The sequence below is a fragment of the Paramacrobiotus metropolitanus genome, unplaced genomic scaffold (genome assembly GCF_019649055.1).
Source record: "Paramacrobiotus metropolitanus isolate TYO unplaced genomic scaffold, Prichtersi_v1.0 Parri_scaffold0000201, whole genome shotgun sequence".
Classification (NCBI taxonomy): domain Eukaryota; kingdom Metazoa; phylum Tardigrada; class Eutardigrada; order Parachela; family Macrobiotidae; genus Paramacrobiotus; species Paramacrobiotus metropolitanus.
In genome coordinates this window covers 134859-154223 of record NW_026570421.1, presented here as the reverse complement: position 1 = coordinate 154223, position 19365 = coordinate 134859, and the positions used below count along the sequence as shown (strand labels likewise).

Sequence of the window (19365 nt, the reverse complement as noted above, 5' to 3'; positions counted from 1 at the left end):
GGTGTCTCGAAGTCCATCGGCGGTTTCTTCCGAGGTCGACCTTCGACCCTCTTTTCAACTGTTACTTCAGGTTATTGGTTAAGTCCGCTTTGTCCGGTTGTTCGACGGTTACTTCGGCTTTTTACTCGACTTACTGGTTGCCTTCCCTTCTGTGGGGTCGGTTCCCAGGTCGTTATCCGCTTCTTTGTCCAGATGACCGAGTTACTGGTCGACGTGCGTCGGCTGGAAGTAGTTTCACTCGGTCGACGGCTACGGTGTCTTCGCGTCCGTCTTCACTTCGGAGTAGTAGGTTGTTCGGGCCAACGTAACTGATGACCGTCCACTCTCCGTCATATCGTTCCATCCTGGCGGGGTCCTTAGTTGGAAATTCCACCGTTACCTTGTCCCGTGGTTTGAAGGTCGGTGACGACTTCTTCTTATTGTAGATTTCGGCGCTCCGTTCGAAGGCTTCATCGATGTTGATGCGCGCAATTTCGTGAGCCCGTTGAAGTCGTTCTTTAATCCGCCTGATGTAATGTTCTTTGTCCGTATACTGCTCCGGTGCATCGTTCCGGCTACTAAGTCCTGGGGCATGGTCATTTCTCGACCATACAGCATGTGATACGGTGAGTGTTTTGTCGAGGCATGGACTGCTCTGTTCATCCCGCAGACGACGTATGGTAAGGCTCTGTGCCAACGGTGTCCGTCCTTCATGTTGCAGAACTTTCGTATTCCGTCCCATATCGTCTGCATTTGCCGTTCGACTTGTCCTTGACCTTCCGGGTGATAGGCCGTTCCAAGTGTATGTTGGATGCCGAAGATTCTTGCGACCTTGGCGAATGTTTTCGCCGTGAAATGTGTTCCTCGGTCCGAGTGAATGAAGGTCGGCATTCCATACTTCAGCAGGACATCTTCCACGAAGAACTTTTCAAATTCCTTCGCGGTGTTCGTTTTAGTTGCCCGGGCGATGGTGAACTTCGTCAGCTGGTCAGTTACCACTGCGATGTATTGGTATCCTTTCGTCTGCGTTCGAGGTAAAGGTCCCTTGAAGTCCGCGTAGATGCGATACCAAGCTTCACCAACCTCCATCTTTGGAGTTTACCCGGTGGGGACGTCGGACCTTGTTGCACAAAATGCACTGTCGGCATTTCCGAATGTATTCGAACATCCGTTGACATCCGTTCCCAATAGTAGCGCAACTTCAGTGCTTCACCGTCTTATCGCGTCCGAAGTGGTTTCCGGTTTTCCATCATGTAGCGAGCGTATGATGTCGTTCGCATGAAAGAGGTACGACAAAGCATCGTTCCAGCTTATCGTTAATTGTCTTCAATCGATATAGGAGTCCTTGGGCCATCTGGTAGTGCTCGGTGTACTTCGACTTGTAGTCGAGTTTATCCAGGTTCTCCAGTTCGTCGATTATCTTCCTCAAGTGCGGGTCTCGCAGCTGTGCTTTTCGCAATTCCGCGTTTGTTGACACGGGCGGTACGAGTGTCTCGCCATGTGGGCTTGACTCGTCCAACTCTTCCGCTGTGTTTGCGGTCCGGATGGTCGGTTCCGTTATGTTCGGTTCCGGCGTCTTCGGAGCTGGTACGTTGACGACCCGTACTTCTGTGGTACTTAGGTCATCCCAGTCTGAAATGACGTTACATCCGGGAAGAGGTGGTGGAAGTGGAATTTCCGGTGATTCCTTCTCATCCCTCTTCTTCTTCTTGTATGCGTTATCCTTCAGACGTCGTAAGGTCCGTACGGTGCAGACTTTAATTTCGTCCTTAAAGTCTTCGAAGTTAGGCACCTGATCCAACTCTTCATGTGGATCTTTGTCGTCACTCCGTTCGAGTGGCCACCTCGACAAGGCGTCCGCATTGTCGCAGAATACTCCTGGCTTGTACTTGATGGTTATGTCCCGTCCTTGTAAAGCCAGTGCCCATCGTGTTAGCCGAGGGTTGATGCCAGGTCGGTTTGACTCGCATCTGAGCAGGTTCTGCAATGCTCGGTGATCCGTTTGTACGGTGAAAGGTCCATGGTCGATGTAGTGCTTGAATTTCTGCACTGCCCATACCACGGCCAAACATTCCCATTCTGTAACCATAGTTGAGTTCAGGTCCGTGTAAGACTCTGCTGGCGTAGGCGATCGGATGTCCGTCCTGGGATAACACCGCGCCAAGTCCGGCTCCGCTTGCGTCACATTCGATGACGGTCTCTTTCGACGGGTCGAACTTCGCCAGTACGGGCGCTTCTGTTAACGCCTTCTTAATTTCGTTGAACTCAGCCGTGGGCTTTGTCCAATCCTTTTGATGTTCTGGTCCTTCCGTAGGAGCTCGTACATCTTTGATGTCTTCTGGGCGTATCCTCGGATGAACTTCCGATAGTAGTTACAACCCAGGAACGACCTCAGTTGGCGTTCCGTCTGTAGTCATGTTGAGCTATGGCTGCGACTTTTTCATCGTCGGTTTGGACTCCGTCTTTACTGAGGACGTGTCCGAGGAACAGCATTTTGTCCGTTCCGACCTCACATTTGGGGGTTTGATGGTGAATCCGGCATCTCTGAGGCATTCGAGAGTCGCTCGGAAAGCCTCGACGAAATCTTCGAAAGTTTTACCGAAGAAGATGATATCGTCAATGTATGCGAACACGCCTTTCTTCCGGGCTGATGCCGTGATCTTGTCCATATGCATCTGGAAGGTCGCTGGTCCGTTGCAGACTCCAAATGGCATACGATTGAATCTCCACATTCCCTCCGGTGTTACGAAGGTTGTGTAATCCTTGGAGTTTTCATCCATGGGAATTTGCCAAAAGCCGGACTGACAGTCTACTTTACCGTAGTACTCCATTCCGGCGCACTGGTCCAGTAGCTCGTCCGGGTTCGGTAGTGGTAATTATTTTTCTTCGTTACTGCATTCAACTTTATGTAGTTGATGCAGAAGGAGTTCCAACCGTGCCGTCTCCGTTCCGTTTCGCGGCTAAGACGACGGGGAAACTCCATGCAGCCGATGAAGGTTCGATGACTCCTTGGTCGAGCATCTCCTGCACATTCTGGATGAATTCCCTTCCTTTCCAGCTTGTTCTGGTGGGGTTCATCTTGATCGGCTGTGCACCTTGGACGTCAATGGTGTGTTACACCTTTGACATCTCCATATGGTTTCTTCGAGGTTGGGAAGACGGTCCGGTATTCCCAGGCAACTGCCTTAAGTTGGGCAAGTTGCTGTTAAGTTCTTACCGAAGTTCATGGAGTCGATGATTCTTCGTCGTTCCTCCTGGGATTCCGCGTCTTCTTCCTCTACTTGAGCTGAGCGTATTCTCGCTTCTTCGATTCTTTGGTCGTCCGTCATCATTTGGAACGGTTCGACTCTGCCCATGGGTACGCCTTTTCGTAAGGTGACCTCACGGTGAGTGTGGTTGGCTACCATGACGGTAAATCGTCTCCCGTCATGTTTCGTTACGCCATCCATCATTTCGACTCCGTCTCGTTGGGGGTCGGATCCACCAAGGTACATTAGTTTCTGTCCGGTGGATACTGCTACATCCATAACGACATGGACTTGGGTTATCGCCCGAGGTAGGAGTTTTACTTTCCGTTGAGCTCTGACTCTGTCGCCTCGAAAATTTCAAATTTGGTGATGGCCTTGGTTCCGTTTTGCGGCCATGTCTTGGCGATTCCATGTGGGAGGTCCCACTCGACGTGTTCGTTGTCGATGTCCGGTTGTATGTCGCTGTAGATCCATCTCTTGTCGGTCTAGCCGGCTCATCGAGTCGATGAACGGGCTCCAGTGTCCAGATGATGAACAGTATGGTGGTGTGCTTGTTGCCCAAGTTCAACTCCGTAATTGAGTTAACTTTTGCAATCCGGACCTTCTGTGGGCGCGGTTGCTCCGACTTCTGTTGGTCAGTTAAGTTAACCGGTGTTGGTTGTTCCGTTGACAACTGCTGGACTACTATCGTCGAAGGTCGGAGATCGTCTTTCTCCGGTTCACCTCCTCCAAATTCTCTCAGAATTTGAAGTTGTTCCAGTTCTGCCTGTTGTTCGGCGTCGACTGGCTTTTCCTGTCCGGTTTGTTCCGGAGGAGTGTCGACTATAAGTTCAGTATGGATGATGGACCGCAATGCTTTTGTTAGCCTGACGTCATAGGTCGGTTCTCCATCCTCCTCGGAAGAGTCATCCGAGTCGTCATTCCGCGGTTTGTCCGACCTGCAGTTTCGTACTGACGGGTCGAATTCTTCATCATCATCCTCTTCGGATTCTTCCGAAGGTTCATTATCGGAGTCCGTGTCCGGTGAATCACTCGAACTTTGTACGTCCGAGCCATCCGAATCGTAGTCTTCGAACTCTATGGCTGATCCACTTTCAAGGTCGACCTCTGGCATGTTACCATATCCGACTTCTGTGGTCGGTGGCACCTTGCCTTTTGCAAGTTCTGAGGTCGGTAGGTCGGCCGTATCCGTCGGTTGGGTCGGTCGACTTTCTCCTTCCTGTTTCTCCAGGTCGGATGGCTGTGGGCTTATGTTGCTCAGCCAATGGTTAACTACAGACTTAGTTTTCCGGCTTGGGTTCACCTTCCGATCTGGTTGCGGAGGGGTCGGTGACGACGGTCTGCCGTCAACCCAAGTCAGGTCATGATGGGTCTTCAGCGTCCGGATGACTCCATCAATATTGTCGTTGCAGATTATGCAACGTTCTGGTCGGTCAGTTTCGCCGATTTGTGTGTTTTCAGTCGGTTTCTCCAGACTGTTGACGAACCTCACATCCTTCGGTGAGTGTTCCATTGTTGCCGGTAACGGGTCGGGGATCTTCCTTGTTATTGAGGTATCCTCGCCGTACCGTTTCCAAAACGTAGTTGTTGTGGATTCTCCATACAACTGTACTTGTCGCATGTAACTGAAGAGTGCTCCGCCCAGTTCTTGGCAGGGTATCTCCAGAGGGCGTGGTACAGGAAGTCCGTATTCCATGTACTGCCGGTGAATTGGGACTCGTTCATCTTCCCATTCCCAAGCTTCATCATCGATGTCTTCGGTGAGAGCTATTACAGGTTCGCATGTCCGTTGTGCTTCCTGTATCTGGTCCGTAGTGACCGCTCCGTTCTGTTGCAGAGTTGCTAACATCTCCAACGTCCGTCGGTTAAGGAAATGTTGAATTCCCGTGAACCAAGTCCGATACTTCTGTTGGACTTCTAAGATGGCATCCGCTTCCGTGGCGGGTGCCTCTGGTATCGGGATAGACCTGACTACCGTCTTGAGTATGCGTTTCTGCGGACGTAGTTTTCCGGTCCGTATCCGTTCTTCGTACGCTTCAATGGCGTTGTGCAGTTGCATTTCCTCGATCAGAGTCCGGTTAGTGTCCCGGCAGTCACGGCAAATGTTGGGCGGAGGGTTTGACGGGTGATCAAGCCGACTTATCCTCGCTTCACTTATTACCGTGCCCGATGCCTCTGGTATCGGGATAGACTGCACTACCGTCATTCCTCCAGGTCGTTCCGGGTTAGGAATGGGCGTTAGCACGAAGGTGAACTTGGAATGAAGGTAATCACATCCAAGTAACACTGGGATATCCGCGTTGTTTGGTTGAACGTGGAAAGTGTGATGGCTCGTAAATCCCTGCAGCGTTACCGGTACGGTGCAACAGTGAGTTACGGTGAAGGCAACTTGTCCGCCTACGCCAAGTATCCGAGTGTAATGGCCAAGAGATTGCATTGGCAGGTCGTTTTGTTCGCAAAACCGTTGTTCGATCAGCGAAGTCTCCGCTCCTGTGTCGAGCATCGCCATTGTGGGCGTTGGTCCGATCTGGATTGCGTGTGTCCAGGCTCTGACCGTCTTCGGTTTCTCGTGAGTCCCTTTTTCGAAGGTCACTTCCCGTACTGTCGGTGTGACGGGAATCAAGGAAACTGGTCCACCTTCTGTTGGCGTCAGCGTGCCTTGGATTGGTTGCACTTCGGTTACGACCACTTCATGTACCTGAGGTCGGTTAGCTACTCCGTCCTCCAGCACGTCGGTGGTTTCGAACCGTCGTGTTTGCTCTCGTATCCGTTCTTGCATCGAGGCTTCCGTTGGCCTCAATTGTGACCACATGTAATCGAGGTTTACGAACGTCCGAGATCCGGCTACAGTTCTTGCCGGTTGAGGTTGGAAGAGGTCCGCCTCCTCCGGCCGAGAGTAAGTAGGTACCTGTGCTTCCAGTGGGACTTCTTCCCATATTTCGACTTCTCCTTCCGATTCTTCGGTGAGGTCGATGGCTGCCATTGTCGCAGCGTATCGATCCGTTGCGCGTGCGGATGATACTCGGGGGTAGTTTCTGTTGCCCGTTTGCGTGAATCGGCGTCCCGGTCCTCCGCGTCTTGGCCCTTGTCTGGGCTGCTCGGTTGAGTTTCTTCTCACCGGCAGTCCGGTCCAACTTCCATGGCCGGTCCGTCCTGCGTCACTTTCTGTGGCGGGCGGCGCAGTCACATTGTTTGTGCTGCTTGGGTCGGGCATTTCTTGCGTTCCGACCTCTGACGTTCCAACGCCAAGTTGATGCATTGGGTCGGCCGTTCCGGGCAATCCCTGCGTTCCGACCTCTGACGTTCCAGCGCCGAGTTGATGCGCTGGGTCAGATAGGTCGGGCATTCGTTGCGTTCCGGTCCGGGCCTCGATTTTGCCATTGTTGACAGAAATTCCAAGTCGTTCTGCCATTGTTCTGGCCGTTGTGGCTTCTTCTGTTGAAGCCGACAATGCGTTCACGAACTCTTCTTCCGTACTGTTATGGTTCAGACCAAGTTGTCTGACCAATGCATCCATCTGTTGGATGTCTACCCCTTCTGTTGTGGGTTCAGGTGATTCTGTCCGGTTAAAGTACAATTGGTTAGTAGGGTTATCCTTGTCCGGTGGTTCGGTGGGATGTCGCAGGTCGAATGAGTCACCGGGGCTCATCGACCTTAAGCGTTTCCCGAGGAGTTTCCCCGAGCCGGCCCATTGTTGGGTGACGGCGAGCCAAAGGGCTGATGTGGCGGTAGCATTTGCCGCTGTTCCGGAGATCCTTGTTGACCTCCACCGCTGTTCCTGCGATTTCCGGTCGACCCATTTCCTGAGCCGGCCTGCTGGTTTCCGTTACCAGCGCCGCCCGAGCCTCCTCCTTGTTGGCGTTGGCGCGGGGGTGGCACGATCTGTGCCGAGTTCGGGTTGGCCGAACCCAACGGTCCTCCCGTCAGGTATCGCGTATGCCAATCCTCGTACCAACGGCGATTCGGGTTGTCCTGTACCCGAGTGCCGATGAACGCGCAGCGTGCCTGGGGGTGGTTCCCGAACTTGCAAAAGTGGCAAGTGAAGCTGTCAGCCAGCGTCCATTGGAGGAACAGTTGTTCCATCTTATCCACATAAGTCATATATTGCCGAGCACCTTGTTGTGCTTGGGGAGGTCGGTTACCCTGTTGGTTTCCGCCTCCGCCGCGGTTACCGCGACCGCGATTTCCGCCGCCACGTCCTTTTCCGCGACCATAACCTCCGCCGCCGAATCCTTGTGTGGGATTCTGACCGTAAGCGGGGTATCCCTGGTTTGGGTTTTGGTTATAGCCAGAATTTCCGTTATTCTGGTTACCTCCAGAGCCAGGACTTGGGCCTCCGTAGTTATTTGTTGGGGCTCCGGCTACTGGTTGGGGTGCTGCCACGTTGACAGCCGCCACTCCGGCCCAGGTCGGTTGCTGGACCGGCGCCATTTGCGCAGGTGGCGTCATTGGTACGGTCGGTTGCACGTACGTTGCCGGTGGACTTTGGTATCCCGGCATCATGTATGGCTGGTACACTGTTTGTACTGGCGCCTGCGGTAAAGGAGCTGGTGTAGGCGTTGTTGCTCGGACCCGGGCATAGTCGGTATCCCGTGATCCCTTCACCACGTCGTACATCTCCTTTCCGTTTACGAACTGGCGTATGTAGTCACGCAGTTCTACCGGGGTTGCCGGCATACGAATCTCCAAGGCTTCTCGTAACTTGGGTTCGTGAATGTTATCCTTCAGATGGAAAAGTGCCATCTGGTCCGTGATGGTGTCACATCGGGACTTGATGTTCATCATGGCGTCATAGTACTGTTCCGGCGTCTCTTGTCCAAAGCGGTACTTTCGTTTGGCCATGGCGGTTACGGCGTTAATTTCCTTGTTTTTGTCGCCGAACCGTTCTTCGAACTTAGCCAACCAAAGGTTGACTGGCCATCCTCCGGCTGGTTCACTGCCGGCGGTGTCCCTATGCCATTGTGCGGCCTGGCCTTCGAGTCGTGAGATTAGGTCTGTCATGAACGTGTGATCCGATTCATGCCATTCTTGTGCTTCCGCGTAGAATCGACGGATTTGTTTCAACCATCCCTCGAGTTTGTTATGGTCGCCGTCGTATTCCGGCAATTTCTGCTTACGTCCGCGGGCACACACGCGGATCATCGTTTCCTGGAATGCCCGGTTAGCCGCTTGTTGGGCGTCCATGGCAGGCGGTGGGGGAGGGTTTGCTTCCCAACCTTGTTCCGCGTATCCCCGACCCTGTTGGTCTGGGTAATGCTGATTCTGTTGATCCGGGTATCCATAATTCTGTTGTTGTGGATATCCCCGACCTTGTTGGTCTTGGTATCCCCGACCTTGTTGGTCTGGATGTCCGGCCGGGTATGGTTCCGGCTGGGGAGCTGATGCTCGTGGGGGCCGTTGTGGCTGCTGGTAGAATCCAGCTGGAAGGTCGTTCACTCTTCCAAACTGGCCTCTAAACGGCCTTCTCGGTGGTACTCGACCTTCTATGGGTCGGAACCGAGGCGCGTACTGAGGATCTTCCGGATGAGTGGCGGGAGGACGTTCCGGGTCCGGTTGTCCGCCGCGTCCTGCTTGAGGAAGGTCATTATTGTATGACCTAGCTCGTGTCCGCTGATAATCGGAGTCGCTTATCGTTAAGCGTCCGAAGTCATCCATGTTGGGGTGTGAGCCTGTTCGCTCCGCCAGTCGCCGTCCTGCGCCCCATTGGTTAGGCGCTAGTCCATTCGGGTGGGACGTAGTGGGCGCTGGCGCATGCGTCGATGTGTGCGTCGCATACGTGGTACTCGTGTAAGTACCTAGCGTGGCCGTCGTCGTTGTCGGCACGTTTGACGTTGGCACATGTGGTGCCGCAGTCGATGTATTCCGTTCCGGTTCTGGACGGTGGGGCAGCGGCTGTTGCTGCGGTGGAGTTCCGGTGAGCGGGTTGTTTGTCACCACACCCACGAAGAAGTTCGGTTCCTTCTTCTGCTCCTTAGGTTGGATGTCCCACAGGATATCTCGAACAGTTTGCGACGGTTCAAAGTGGAAGTCCGTTGCCATCGAAGTCCTGTAGGATGGAGGGTCCGTCCTGGATTGTTCCAGGTGTTTCGTTTCCTCCTGGAGGCACCGTACCTCCGTATCCAAGTCGTCGGTGTATTTGGTCATCTCATCGATATATCGATTTAAGTCATCGATATATTTATCCGCATCCAGACCATAGTTGTACAGGTCGTTTTCGCGGATTTCCAAGTGTGTGATGCGGTTCTGTTGCGCTTCATACACTTTCTGGGCTTCCGCCAAGCTGTGTTCCAGCTGTGCTCGGAGTCTCTGTTCCTCCTTCAGCACATCGTTAAGTCCGTAAACCTGGTCGACCAGTTGGGCGTTTGCTTGTTCCAGGTCGGTAATGGCTCTACTTCGGTCAGGTGAGGCAGGTTGTTGGCTATAGTGAGCCATTAACTGTCGTCCTGCCCTGGCCAAGAGAATTTCCATCTCCGTCTCGAGTTGTTCGATACGGTGTCTTTGCCGGTCGACCTCGTCGTCGGCCTGCTTGAGTTCGACAATGTATCTGTCGACTTCGTTTCGGTACACTTCAGCCTCTTCGTTGGCTTGATTGAACTGTTGGTGGAATGTTCCTGCTGCCAGTTCCGATTCAACCAAGGCTGTTTGTGTGTCAGCCAGGTCTTTTTCCACGGTGGCGAGCCGTCTTTTAAGTTCAAAGACCGATTCCACCGACGTCGCAAGTGTACTTCTAAGTCGTCCAACCTCCTCGAAGTCGTACCGACATGGGTTGTCGGACCTCTTGAGGTGGCTTTCCAGATGTTCTATCCGGCGCTGTTGAGCGGCTATGCCATTGTTGGCTTCAGCGAGTTCTTTTTCCCATCGCCTTCGTTCAAGCTTATGGGTATCCTCCGATCGTGACATCTGACTTTCCGTGGAGTTAACGATTTGGTCGGCCAGGACGATTTGAGTTATCAAATCCTGGCATCGTTTCCTGAGTCGATTGACGTCTTCGATCTTTTCTGGAGGTGTGGATGCAATCCACTTCCGTGCCGTGTACTCAAGCATGCTTGCTTGGTACCTATGGTTACCCAAGTGGGGTGCCACCGGCGTTCGGAAGAATCCATCCTTGCTACTGGGACGTGACATTACTGTTGTGTCAAAAACGTCGTCCATGGGTGGTGGCGTTTCACTACCCGAGTCGCCAAGCTCGAACATTGGTGGCGACTGCTTCTTCAGTAAGTCGACAGGTCGACTTGTTGGCGACTTGTCCGATTTCACCTTCGGTTGAGCTTCTGTTGCTCGGGTCGACCTGCTTTCTGTTGGCGAAGGTCGACTCAGCGGTGAGATAGCCTTCTCGTTAGGCATTGGTATGTTGATCGGTGATCCAGCTGGGTAAGGTCCGCTTCGTGGCGGCGCCTCAGTTTCTCCCATTTTGACCATTAGTTTGGACCGCTGGGCTTCCTTGTCCGACCTGCTATCCACTGGATTCTGTACCAGGGAGGTCGGTTGGGCTTGACCGACTTGCTGTTGTCCGACCTTCCAGGTCGGTTGGAGTTGTCCGACCTCGGTTCCGACTTGTGTTATCGGACGAGGTCCGACCTGGTTGGTCGATGGACTTCCGTCCTTCTTGGTCGGTGTGATCCTTCCGACTTCTGTTGTCGGTTGGACTTTACCGATTTCCTTGGTCGGAGATTGTTGTCCGACCTCCATCGTCTGTTGATGTTGACCGACCTTCAAGGTCGGTTGCTGTTGCCCGACCTTGGTCGGTGGAAGTGGTCCGACCTTGTTGGTCGGTGAGATCCTACCGACTTCTGTGGTCGGTTGGATTTCCCCAATTTCCTTCCTCCTGTGGCCAACGTCCTTGGTTGGTGACGATTGACCTTCCTTCCTGTCCGGTTGAGGATAACCAACCTCCGAGGCCGGTGTCTGTTGGCCAACCTTTGAGGTTGGTGGAGCCCTACCGACTTCTGTTGTCGGTTGGACTTGACCGATTTCTGTTATCGGTTGCCTCCCGACCTTCAAGGTCGGTGAAGTCGCTTTACCCGAGTTAGGCGAGGTCGACTTCTTCGCATTATCCGTCTGGTTGGGTGATTTGCGTCCAGAGTCGGTGACTTTCATGGTCGTTACCGACTCCTGAGCTTTCTGTGAGCTCAGTTGAGGTCCTTCTGTTGAGTCCAAGGAGGTCGGTACACCATGTGGGTGTTCCGCCTCGGCATGAGACAATGTGGTCTCAGCCTGCAGCTTCTCCGATTCCCCCCCGGTCGGGTGGGACGGGGCTGCTAAGTCAGCTTTGGGCTCGAGGAACGTCTTATCGTGGGCGTCCTCGAAGCTGTCATCAGATGTCGGGTTGGAATCGGCGAGGAGGATCCGCTCGTTACGCTTCTCCCGTGCCTCGACCGATTTCGTTGAGTCCGTTGATGACGGCTGACTCTTATCCTGACCGGAGTGCCGAAGTGAGTACGGTGCATTTGAGGTCAAGCGCCGCGAATAGTCCGTGTTGAACTTTCGGGCGTATTCGTTCTCTTTCGGGTTCGACATTGTTGTCGGGTCAGGTTGGTTCAAGTGGAACCGACGAGAGACTTGTGCTGTTGCACAATAAATTGAACTATCCCTTATGTGGGGATGTTCAATTGAATCAGGAACGTCTTTTGGTTCCGGAACTTCCGAGGGTCAGGATGGTCCGACTTGATGTTGTTGTTGTTGATGTGTCTGTGTGTGACTCAGTACACAACGTTACAGTACAGTACTATGGTACAGTACAGTATGATAAGGTACTACAGTAGAGTACGTCCTATACTACTGTGCTGACCAGTATGACGTCACAGGGTTAAGTGGTCTTGCACTTCACTGCCTACGTCACAGAATGCGAGCCGCGTGCAAAATTTAAAAAATGATGATTCACGCCTATGTTAAGCTTATGGGAAGTTTCCCCTGCACGCTGATTGGCTAGCCTCAAAGTACTGAAAATCGAGCGTTCTGACGTCACAAGGAAGTTCGTTGATTTTCGCGCTTATTTTCGCGGAAAAACAAAATTAATTTTAGGTCGATCAGAGATGTTTTCTGGTCGAAATTTTAATTTCTAACCGTTAGAAATAATTTCTAGGTTTTTTAGAAATTTTTCTGACGGTGGAAAATCCGTCAGATCAAAAAAGTAAGACGATGACCGACCTCTGGTCAGTTACACAGAGTGGTCCGTTAGGTCGGTAAAAGTAACTTTGTAGGTCGGTTTCTCCGACAAAAATTAACTTTTTACCGTAGAAAAGTAAAATTTCTTCGTTAGAAATTACTTTTAGCCGTTAGAAACTAGGAATTCTACCTAGATTCGACCTGTGTCGACCTGTAACCAGGACTTTACCGGTTTGTTACTGGTGTCCGTGGAGGTCGGTGATCCGCTGTTGGGAGGTCGAATTCCGCCGTTAAAGTTGCGGGTCTCCGTTCAAGGAGAAGGTCCCCGATTGTTGAGAGGATCCTTACGCGCTGCAGGCTCTCTTCTGGGCCTGTCCCGTCAGTTGCGGTGGGGAAGTTCCCGCTCGTCCGTCTGGGGCAGTCAGCCAAGTTGCTCTCCTTGTGTGGGAGAGACGGAAGATAGGGCAAGCGAAGGTGGCAGGGATCGCTTTTGCGATCAACCTGTTGCTACCACAGTCGCAAGACAGCAAAGACCAGGTTGAAGCAGAGGCTGCGTTCGCAGTCAATCTGTTTTCAACCGTGGGTTCTTCGAGTTCTCCGCAAGTTATGCCTTTACCGTCTCCTCAAAGGATCCGATAAACCGAAAAACCAGACGATCTGCTTACCATGTGACAGGCAAGCGCAGGGGCTCACAGGTGCCTTTATTGTACAAATAAAGTGGAGCAAATACCGCGTGATTGCGGGAGAAAAAACACAACAAAGCCAATGTCTGGCCGAAAATCAGCAGTCAAGTTGCTGCGAGCGAGTTCTACGCGTAATGAATTGTCGAGAATAGAATGTGCTGGCGGCAACGGCGTCACGCTGTCCAGACACAAGGAATGTGAGTGCGCAGACTGGACTCGTATCCAACGCGAGCGTATAAGCGCTGAGTCATACAGCGAGAGAGAGGAGCGAGAGAGCAAGTATGCTCAGTGAGTGCGCCCGCGGTGTATCCGCTAGGCGGAGAGTGCAGTGCAGCCACTCACGTACGTACAAGAGAGGGCGAATCAGCATGTGTGCAGTGATACGCATACGCAAAGTGGCGTATCTATCACGCAGGCTGTCGTGCCTCTAACAGAACTTAAATTTTTTTAAAATTTCAACTTACAACTAAACTTCAAATTTCAAAATTAAAATTTGCAAAGATTTCAATTTAGATTTTGAAGATGAAATCTTGAAACAAATCAAATAAATAAAAAATGTTTCATATGTACAATAAGTTAAAAAGTTAAAAGCGGATTAAAATAATTTTCGGAAAAGAGCAATATTACGAGTACATACGCCTAATATCGGCTTGCCATAATGTATATAATGTCGGCTTGCCATATACCTAATATCGGCTTGCCATAATGTATATAATGTCGGCTTGCCATATACCTAATATCGGCTTGCCATAGTCAAGTAACCCGCCACCATAAGAGGTTGTCCGCTGCCGTAGCGGTGGGCGGGCGCTGCTGTTGCTACCTGCCATTACTGTGGGCGGTTGCCTTCTACGGTCCCACCGGGCGGGTGCCGTCTAGTCGTAGCAAGCCGCTGTGAACTGGGTCAACTGGCTACTTTCTTGCTATCATCTAGAAGTGTAGCAAGCTGGCGATGAGTTTATGCGAACAGACTAGCATTCGTGCATTGGGGGAGGGGATAGCACGTAGCCACAAAGTTGTAGCAACCGCTATAAACTCCCTCCAATTATCCGCTTCGCATTTTCTTTATGCAAGGGTTTTGTCTTTTCAGAAAGCGAAACAGCACCTGCCAAAGTTTAGACAAGACGTCTGCTTTCTCAAGTATCGATTTGAGAGGAAGAAGGGGGTAGAGGGTGATCTGCACTCTGCAGAGGCAGACAAACACACAAATACCCCGACAATCCTTGTTACATAGCCTGTGACCTGCTATCTGTTCAGTTTATGTACACAGATGCGCAAAAACTGCCCGGTAGAAAAGAGAGCGGAAAGCTTGGAACCGCTGAGAGAGGGGCTCATAACAGCAGTTACTGATCATTGTTATTAAATAATAATTCTTCTTATTTGTGTCTGGTCGTTCAAACATGGAATAGGCTGACGGGTCTGACTAACGAGAAAAGCGTCTCATGAATAATCTTCCTTTTAAGTAATTTGGTACGAAGTATACATGCGTAGAAGCACTCCTGGCGGCTGGCAGGCTGGCACAATAATTTTAGTCTTTTCGGTATAAAGTATAAACTGAAATAAGAGTACGACTTGTCACTTGGGTATTCCACTGTTCAACTTGATGACGACTCTGCTGTTTTACACGGTGCATTGCGGTGAATCCTGAATCAATAACGTGCAGATTTCGATCGAAAGTCCTCGATGTTGTGATCGTACTAGCTTTTTTCATTTCCCTTGATTTTTTTTTTGGTTTTGCCACGGAGGCAAGTGTAAAATTTTCAGTGAATTGAACGGACTTACATCATTGAAGTTATGTCACGTCTTTACTTCGTTCTCTCTGGTACTTACTAATTTGTAATACGACAGCATAATCATCATGTAACGTAAAGTCATTAATACAACATATCGGTTGCTATGCACTGACACACTGACACCTTCCCCAAGTGGGGAACCCACTTCACAAACACAAACAAAAACTGAAAGAACTTATTGCTCATGTATTAACAGCTTAGGAGCTATTCCAGCGTTCGCCCTTGCTGTACGACGTGGTTCCACCGGTTCCGGTTTGGTCTTCTTGGGCTTCGTAGCCTGCGGCTTATTCACTGTAGCAGGCTTGGTTTCAGCGGGCTTCTGCGGTTGGGAAAACTTCGCTGAATCGGGTTGACTTTTCGGCTCGTCAGGTTCCGGCTTAGCAGTCTCTGCCTCGTTCGCAGTAGATGATGGCACCGCTGTACTGGTCATTTCCGGAAGGTCATTCGTAGGCGGTGGTGCTTCCGCGTTGAGTGATGGTGGAACATCTGCTTCCACCATTTCATGCATTTCCAGCCAACTTCGCGGTCGCATCTGATTTACATGTCGACGCCAAATCAGATCGCCGACTTTAACATCCCACACCTTTGTGCCGTAACGTTTGACCAACTTCCCGCTTATCCAATCGACTGTGCGGTTCAACCGGTAGTCGCGCACCAGCACCAGCTGACCACTGTGGAACTCTTTCGGTTTCGTCCGCTTATCGAAATTCTTCTGGTATCGCTCGCGGTTGCGCTCTGTCGTGGTTGCCATGACGGGAACCAAAAGGTCCAACGTCGATCGGAGCTTCCGTCCGATAAACAGTTCGGCCGGCGACTGCCCGGTCGTTGCATGCGGCGCGCTGCGATAACGCCACAGGAACTGGCGTAACGCATCCGGCAAAGCATGACCGTCGGCCATCAACTTTGCAACTCCGTCTTTAACGGTTTGCACGTACCGCTCGGCCTGCCCGTTCGACTGCGGGTGACCTGGAGGCGTCCTGGTGTGCTTGATGCCATACTTGGCGCAGAAATCCACAAACTGTAGCGATGTGAATGGTGTGCCGTTGTCCGACACTACTTCATTGCACACACCGTATCAGCTGAACATCGTGAGCAGCGCCTCCATCACTCCTTCCGTTGTTGCGTGCTTCATTTGCACCACTTCCGGCCATTTGGACATTGCGTCCACCACCACGAGCAACATCGTGCCTCGATATGGACCGGCAAAGTCCATGTGGACACGCTTCCAGGGAGCATCAGGCACCGGCCACTGCGCTAGCGGAACTTTCGCTGTCTCACCCGCGCGCTCGGTGCATATTCGGCAGTCCTTGGCGACCTGCTCAATCTCCCTGTCCATCGATGGCCACCAACAGTAGCCTCGCGCCTCACCTTTCATTTTTCCGGCGCCCATGTGTGCTGCGTGCAGGTGCTTCAGTATCCTGGGACGATACTTCTCAGGAATAACCGTGCGCGACCCCCAGCACACACAGCCATTCAGCACACTGAGCTCGCGCTGCACCTTCTTGTACGGCCGCATTCGATCGCTTACGGACTCCGGCCAGCCGCGACTGATGCACTGGCGAACTTCCTGGAGCTCCGCATCGGCAGCCGTTTCCCTTGCGATGTCTTCCACGGGCACGGGTATATTTTCCGCACTTTCCACATGCAGCGCGCTCACTACGTTGTCCATCCCCAGGTTTGGGTATTTCTCCAACTGTGTGGAGTGGAGCGGCAGTCGGCTGAGACCATCTGCTTGACCAAACTCCTCGGTGCGGCGGTACTCTATGGAAAAGCTGTATCCCATGAGCAACAACGCCCACCGCTGGAGACGATTGGCCGTGACCACTGGGACATCTTTCCGCTTGCCGAAGACGCTCAATAACGGCTTGTGATCCGTTAACAGCGTAAACTCCCTGCCGGCCACGTACTGATGGAATTTCTTACAGCCGTTGACGAGCGCGAGTGCCTCTTTTTCAATTTGTCCGTAATTCTTTTCCGCCGCTGACAGGCTCTTGGACGCGTGCGCAATCGGCCTTTCCGTTCCGTCGGGAAAACGGTGACACAGAACCGCGCCCACGCCATACTGCGACGCATCCGCTGCCAACACCAACGGCATTGCGGGATTGAAATGCACCAGGAACGTTGCGTGGACAATTTCTTCCTTGAGTGCCTGAAACTGCTTTGCACACTCCGTCGTCCATTCCCATGGTGCACCGGACTTTAATAGGCGGTGAAACGGACTGCACTTTGCGGATAGGTTCGGTACGAACTTGGCGTAATGATTTACCATGCCCAGGTATGCACGTAACTCACTGACGTTGGTGGGCATTTTCATATCCACCAGTGCTTTCACGCGATCCTGGGAAATGTGTCGCCCGCGGCGGTCCACCACAAAACCCAGATATTCGACCGATTCCTGCATGAATCTGCACTTCGACAGTTTCACTCGCAGTCCGTACTTCTCCAGCCGTTCTAACACCGCTTCCAAGTTCCGCTGGTGTTCTTCGTCCGTCTTGCCCGTGACGATAATGTCGTCAATGTACACCGCCACGCCCTCGCAGCCTTGCAGTATGCGCTCAATAATCTGCTGGAAAATGCTCGGTCCGCTTGCGACTCCAAACGTCAGACGGTTGTATCTGAACAGGCCTTTATGCGTGTTGATGACAACCAGCTTCTTACTTTCTTCGTCCAGCTCTATTTGCGCATACGCTTCCGCCAGATCCAGGCTGCTGAACTTGTCACCCCCGTTCAACTTAGCAAACAACTCGTCGGGAGTAGGCAGCGGATAGGTTTGCACGTCGAGCGAGTCATTCAATCCTGTGCTCAGGTCAGCACACGTGCGGATGTCTCCTGCTCGCTTCTGTGTTCCAACGATAGGTGCAGCCCATTCCGCATGCTCCACAGGCGTGAGTATCCCTCTTTCCACCAAGCGGTCCAGATCTTTTTCCACTGCGTCCCGATAGGCGAACGGGACCGTTCGTGGCTTACAAAAGACCGGCTTCGCACCTTCCTTTAGGTAGAGGTGAGCCTTAAATTCCTTGCAGTGCCCAAGTTCATCGCGAAATACGCTGCTGTGGCGATCCAAAATGCTCTGGACAGATGCGCGGGCGGTGACCTTTGACACCGTAGACACTTGCAGCTCTTTCAGACTTAGGTGACTGAGATCTAGCGCTTTGATCCAGTCACGCCCCAGCACGTCGCCTCCACGGGCCACTACGAGGACGGGCAGTGACTTCCTTGTCCGTCCATATACCACAGGCATCGTTGCACTTCCGATTACCTGGATCGGATGGCCCGTGAAACTTCGTAGTGGTGTGGCGTAAGGCGTCAGCTTCGGCGAGCCGATCTGTCTCCACGTGCTCGCCGTGATGATCGTCACACCGGATCCTGTATCCAGCAGCATGGATACACGAGCATCATTCAAGGTGATCGGTACCCGAATCGATCCACCCACTTCATCACCGATAGCCAGGACGTCAAAGTCTTCCTGCACTGTCCACGTCCGACGGCCGCCGCCGCCTGTCGCCCCTTGGCGGAGGCTTGCACGCCTTTGCGACATGACCTTTCTTGCCGCGCTTTCTGCACGTCGCTTCCTTCGCCCAGCAATCGGCCTTCACATGCCCTTTCCCGCCACACGCGTAGCATGCGCCGCTGCTGCCAGCCATCTTGCCACTGTTGCCGTCACCACGCCCAGGTCGAGTACCACCGTTACGTCCCTTCGGATGTGGCCCCGAACGTCCCTTCTGGCCGCCGTCGATCCTCGCCACTTCAGTAGTAGTAGCTGTCCGCTTCAGCTGCGCCAGCTCATACTGCTCTGCGATATCCAGTGCTTTCGCCAGAACATCGATTTCCTTGGTTCGCAAATGGCGCTGCGTCGCTTCATTTTGGACTCCGTTTAGGAAGGCCGCGCGCATGTTCCCCTCCAACGCGTCCGCCGGAAACGAACACAACACCGCCTTCCTCCGCAGCTTATTGGCGAAATCCAAAAGGGTTTCACCAACTTCCTGCTTCGCCCATTCTGTTGACTGCAGTGTCTTCTTTACGTATGCATGCTCGAGATGGGCAATGACTTCATCCAGCTTTAGCTCTGCGGGATCTTGAGGAAGACACATGGCAAACAACATCTCATGTGCTTCCACTCCTAGTGAGTCCAACAGCAGCCGCTTTTGATCGTCCTCCGTGGTGAGTTCCTGTATCTTAACATAATTGTTATAACGGGAACGCCATGCTTTCCACACCATGGAGCCAGGCTCGAACTTGAGCAGCGTCGGGGATTCCTTTGCTTTTGCCATAGTAGGCGGCCCGGACGTGGTCAACACGTTCGTGGTATAATCAATACCAATATCGTCCAGAGACATTCGTTGAATACCACAAAAATGGCCTTCACGCCAAGTTATGTCACGTCTTTACTTCGTTCTCTCTGGTACTTACTAATATGTAATACGACAGCATAATCATCATGTAACGTAAAGTCATTAATACAACATATCGGTTGCTATGCACTGACACACTGACAATCATTAACATGAATCAGCAGACAACTATCACTATATCCGATCCTGTATCCAGCGCTTACAGAAT

At 52.3% G+C, this 19365-nt stretch overlaps 3 protein-coding genes across 3 annotated transcripts; all 3 read right to left on the bottom strand.

Annotated features, from left to right (window-relative positions):
- Positions 1 to 6881: 6881 nt before the first annotated feature.
- On the bottom strand, positions 6882 to 11744 carry LOC129600878 (uncharacterized). The gene is made up of 3 exons (XM_055499511.1): positions 11249 to 11744; positions 9023 to 10225; positions 6882 to 8473 (listed from the first exon to the last, which is right to left on the bottom strand). Exons 1-3 carry the CDS (start codon positions 11742 to 11744, stop codon positions 6882 to 6884), a joined length of 3291 nt encoding a protein of 1096 aa, XP_055355486.1.
- A 3236-nt stretch (positions 11745 to 14980) lies between these two features.
- On the bottom strand, positions 14981 to 15703 carry LOC129600877 (uncharacterized protein K02A2.6-like). The gene has a single exon (XM_055499510.1). The coding sequence runs from the start codon at positions 15701 to 15703 to the stop codon at positions 14981 to 14983; it is 723 nt and encodes a 240-aa protein (XP_055355485.1).
- A 177-nt stretch (positions 15704 to 15880) lies between these two features.
- On the bottom strand, positions 15881 to 19142 carry LOC129600876 (uncharacterized protein K02A2.6-like). The gene is made up of 2 exons (XM_055499509.1): positions 18347 to 19142; positions 15881 to 18303 (listed from the first exon to the last, which is right to left on the bottom strand). Exons 1-2 carry the CDS (start codon positions 19140 to 19142, stop codon positions 15881 to 15883), a joined length of 3219 nt encoding a protein of 1072 aa, XP_055355484.1.
- Positions 19143 to 19365: the final 223 nt, after the last annotated feature.

What these genes read in the sequence shown, in the direction of transcription:
- LOC129600878 (XM_055499511.1), bottom strand. Translation starts at nt 11,744, where the DNA reads ATGTCGAACCCGAAAGAGAACGAATACGCCCGAAAGTTCAACACGGAC. An exon ending in GTCGACCTCGCCTAACTCGG is followed by an intron (nt 10,226 to 11,248) that starts GTAAAGCGACTT and finishes CCACACCTCCAG; the next exon opens with AAAAGATCGAAGACGTCAAT. An exon ending in AACGACGACGGCCACGCTAG is followed by an intron (nt 8,474 to 9,022) that starts GTACTTACACGA and finishes AGCATTACCCAG; the next exon opens with ACCAACAGGGTCGGGGATAC.
- LOC129600876 (XM_055499509.1), bottom strand. Translation starts at nt 19,142, where the DNA reads ATGTCTCTGGACGATATTGGTATTGATTATACCACGAACGTGTTGACC. An exon ending in CAGAAAGCGCGGCAAGAAAG is followed by an intron (nt 18,304 to 18,346) that starts GTCATGTCGCAA and finishes AAGGGGCGACAG; the next exon opens with GCGGCGGCGGCCGTCGGACG.
- LOC129600877 (XM_055499510.1), bottom strand. Translation starts at nt 15,703, where the DNA reads ATGGCCGACGGTCATGCTTTGCCGGATGCGTTACGCCAGTTCCTGTGG.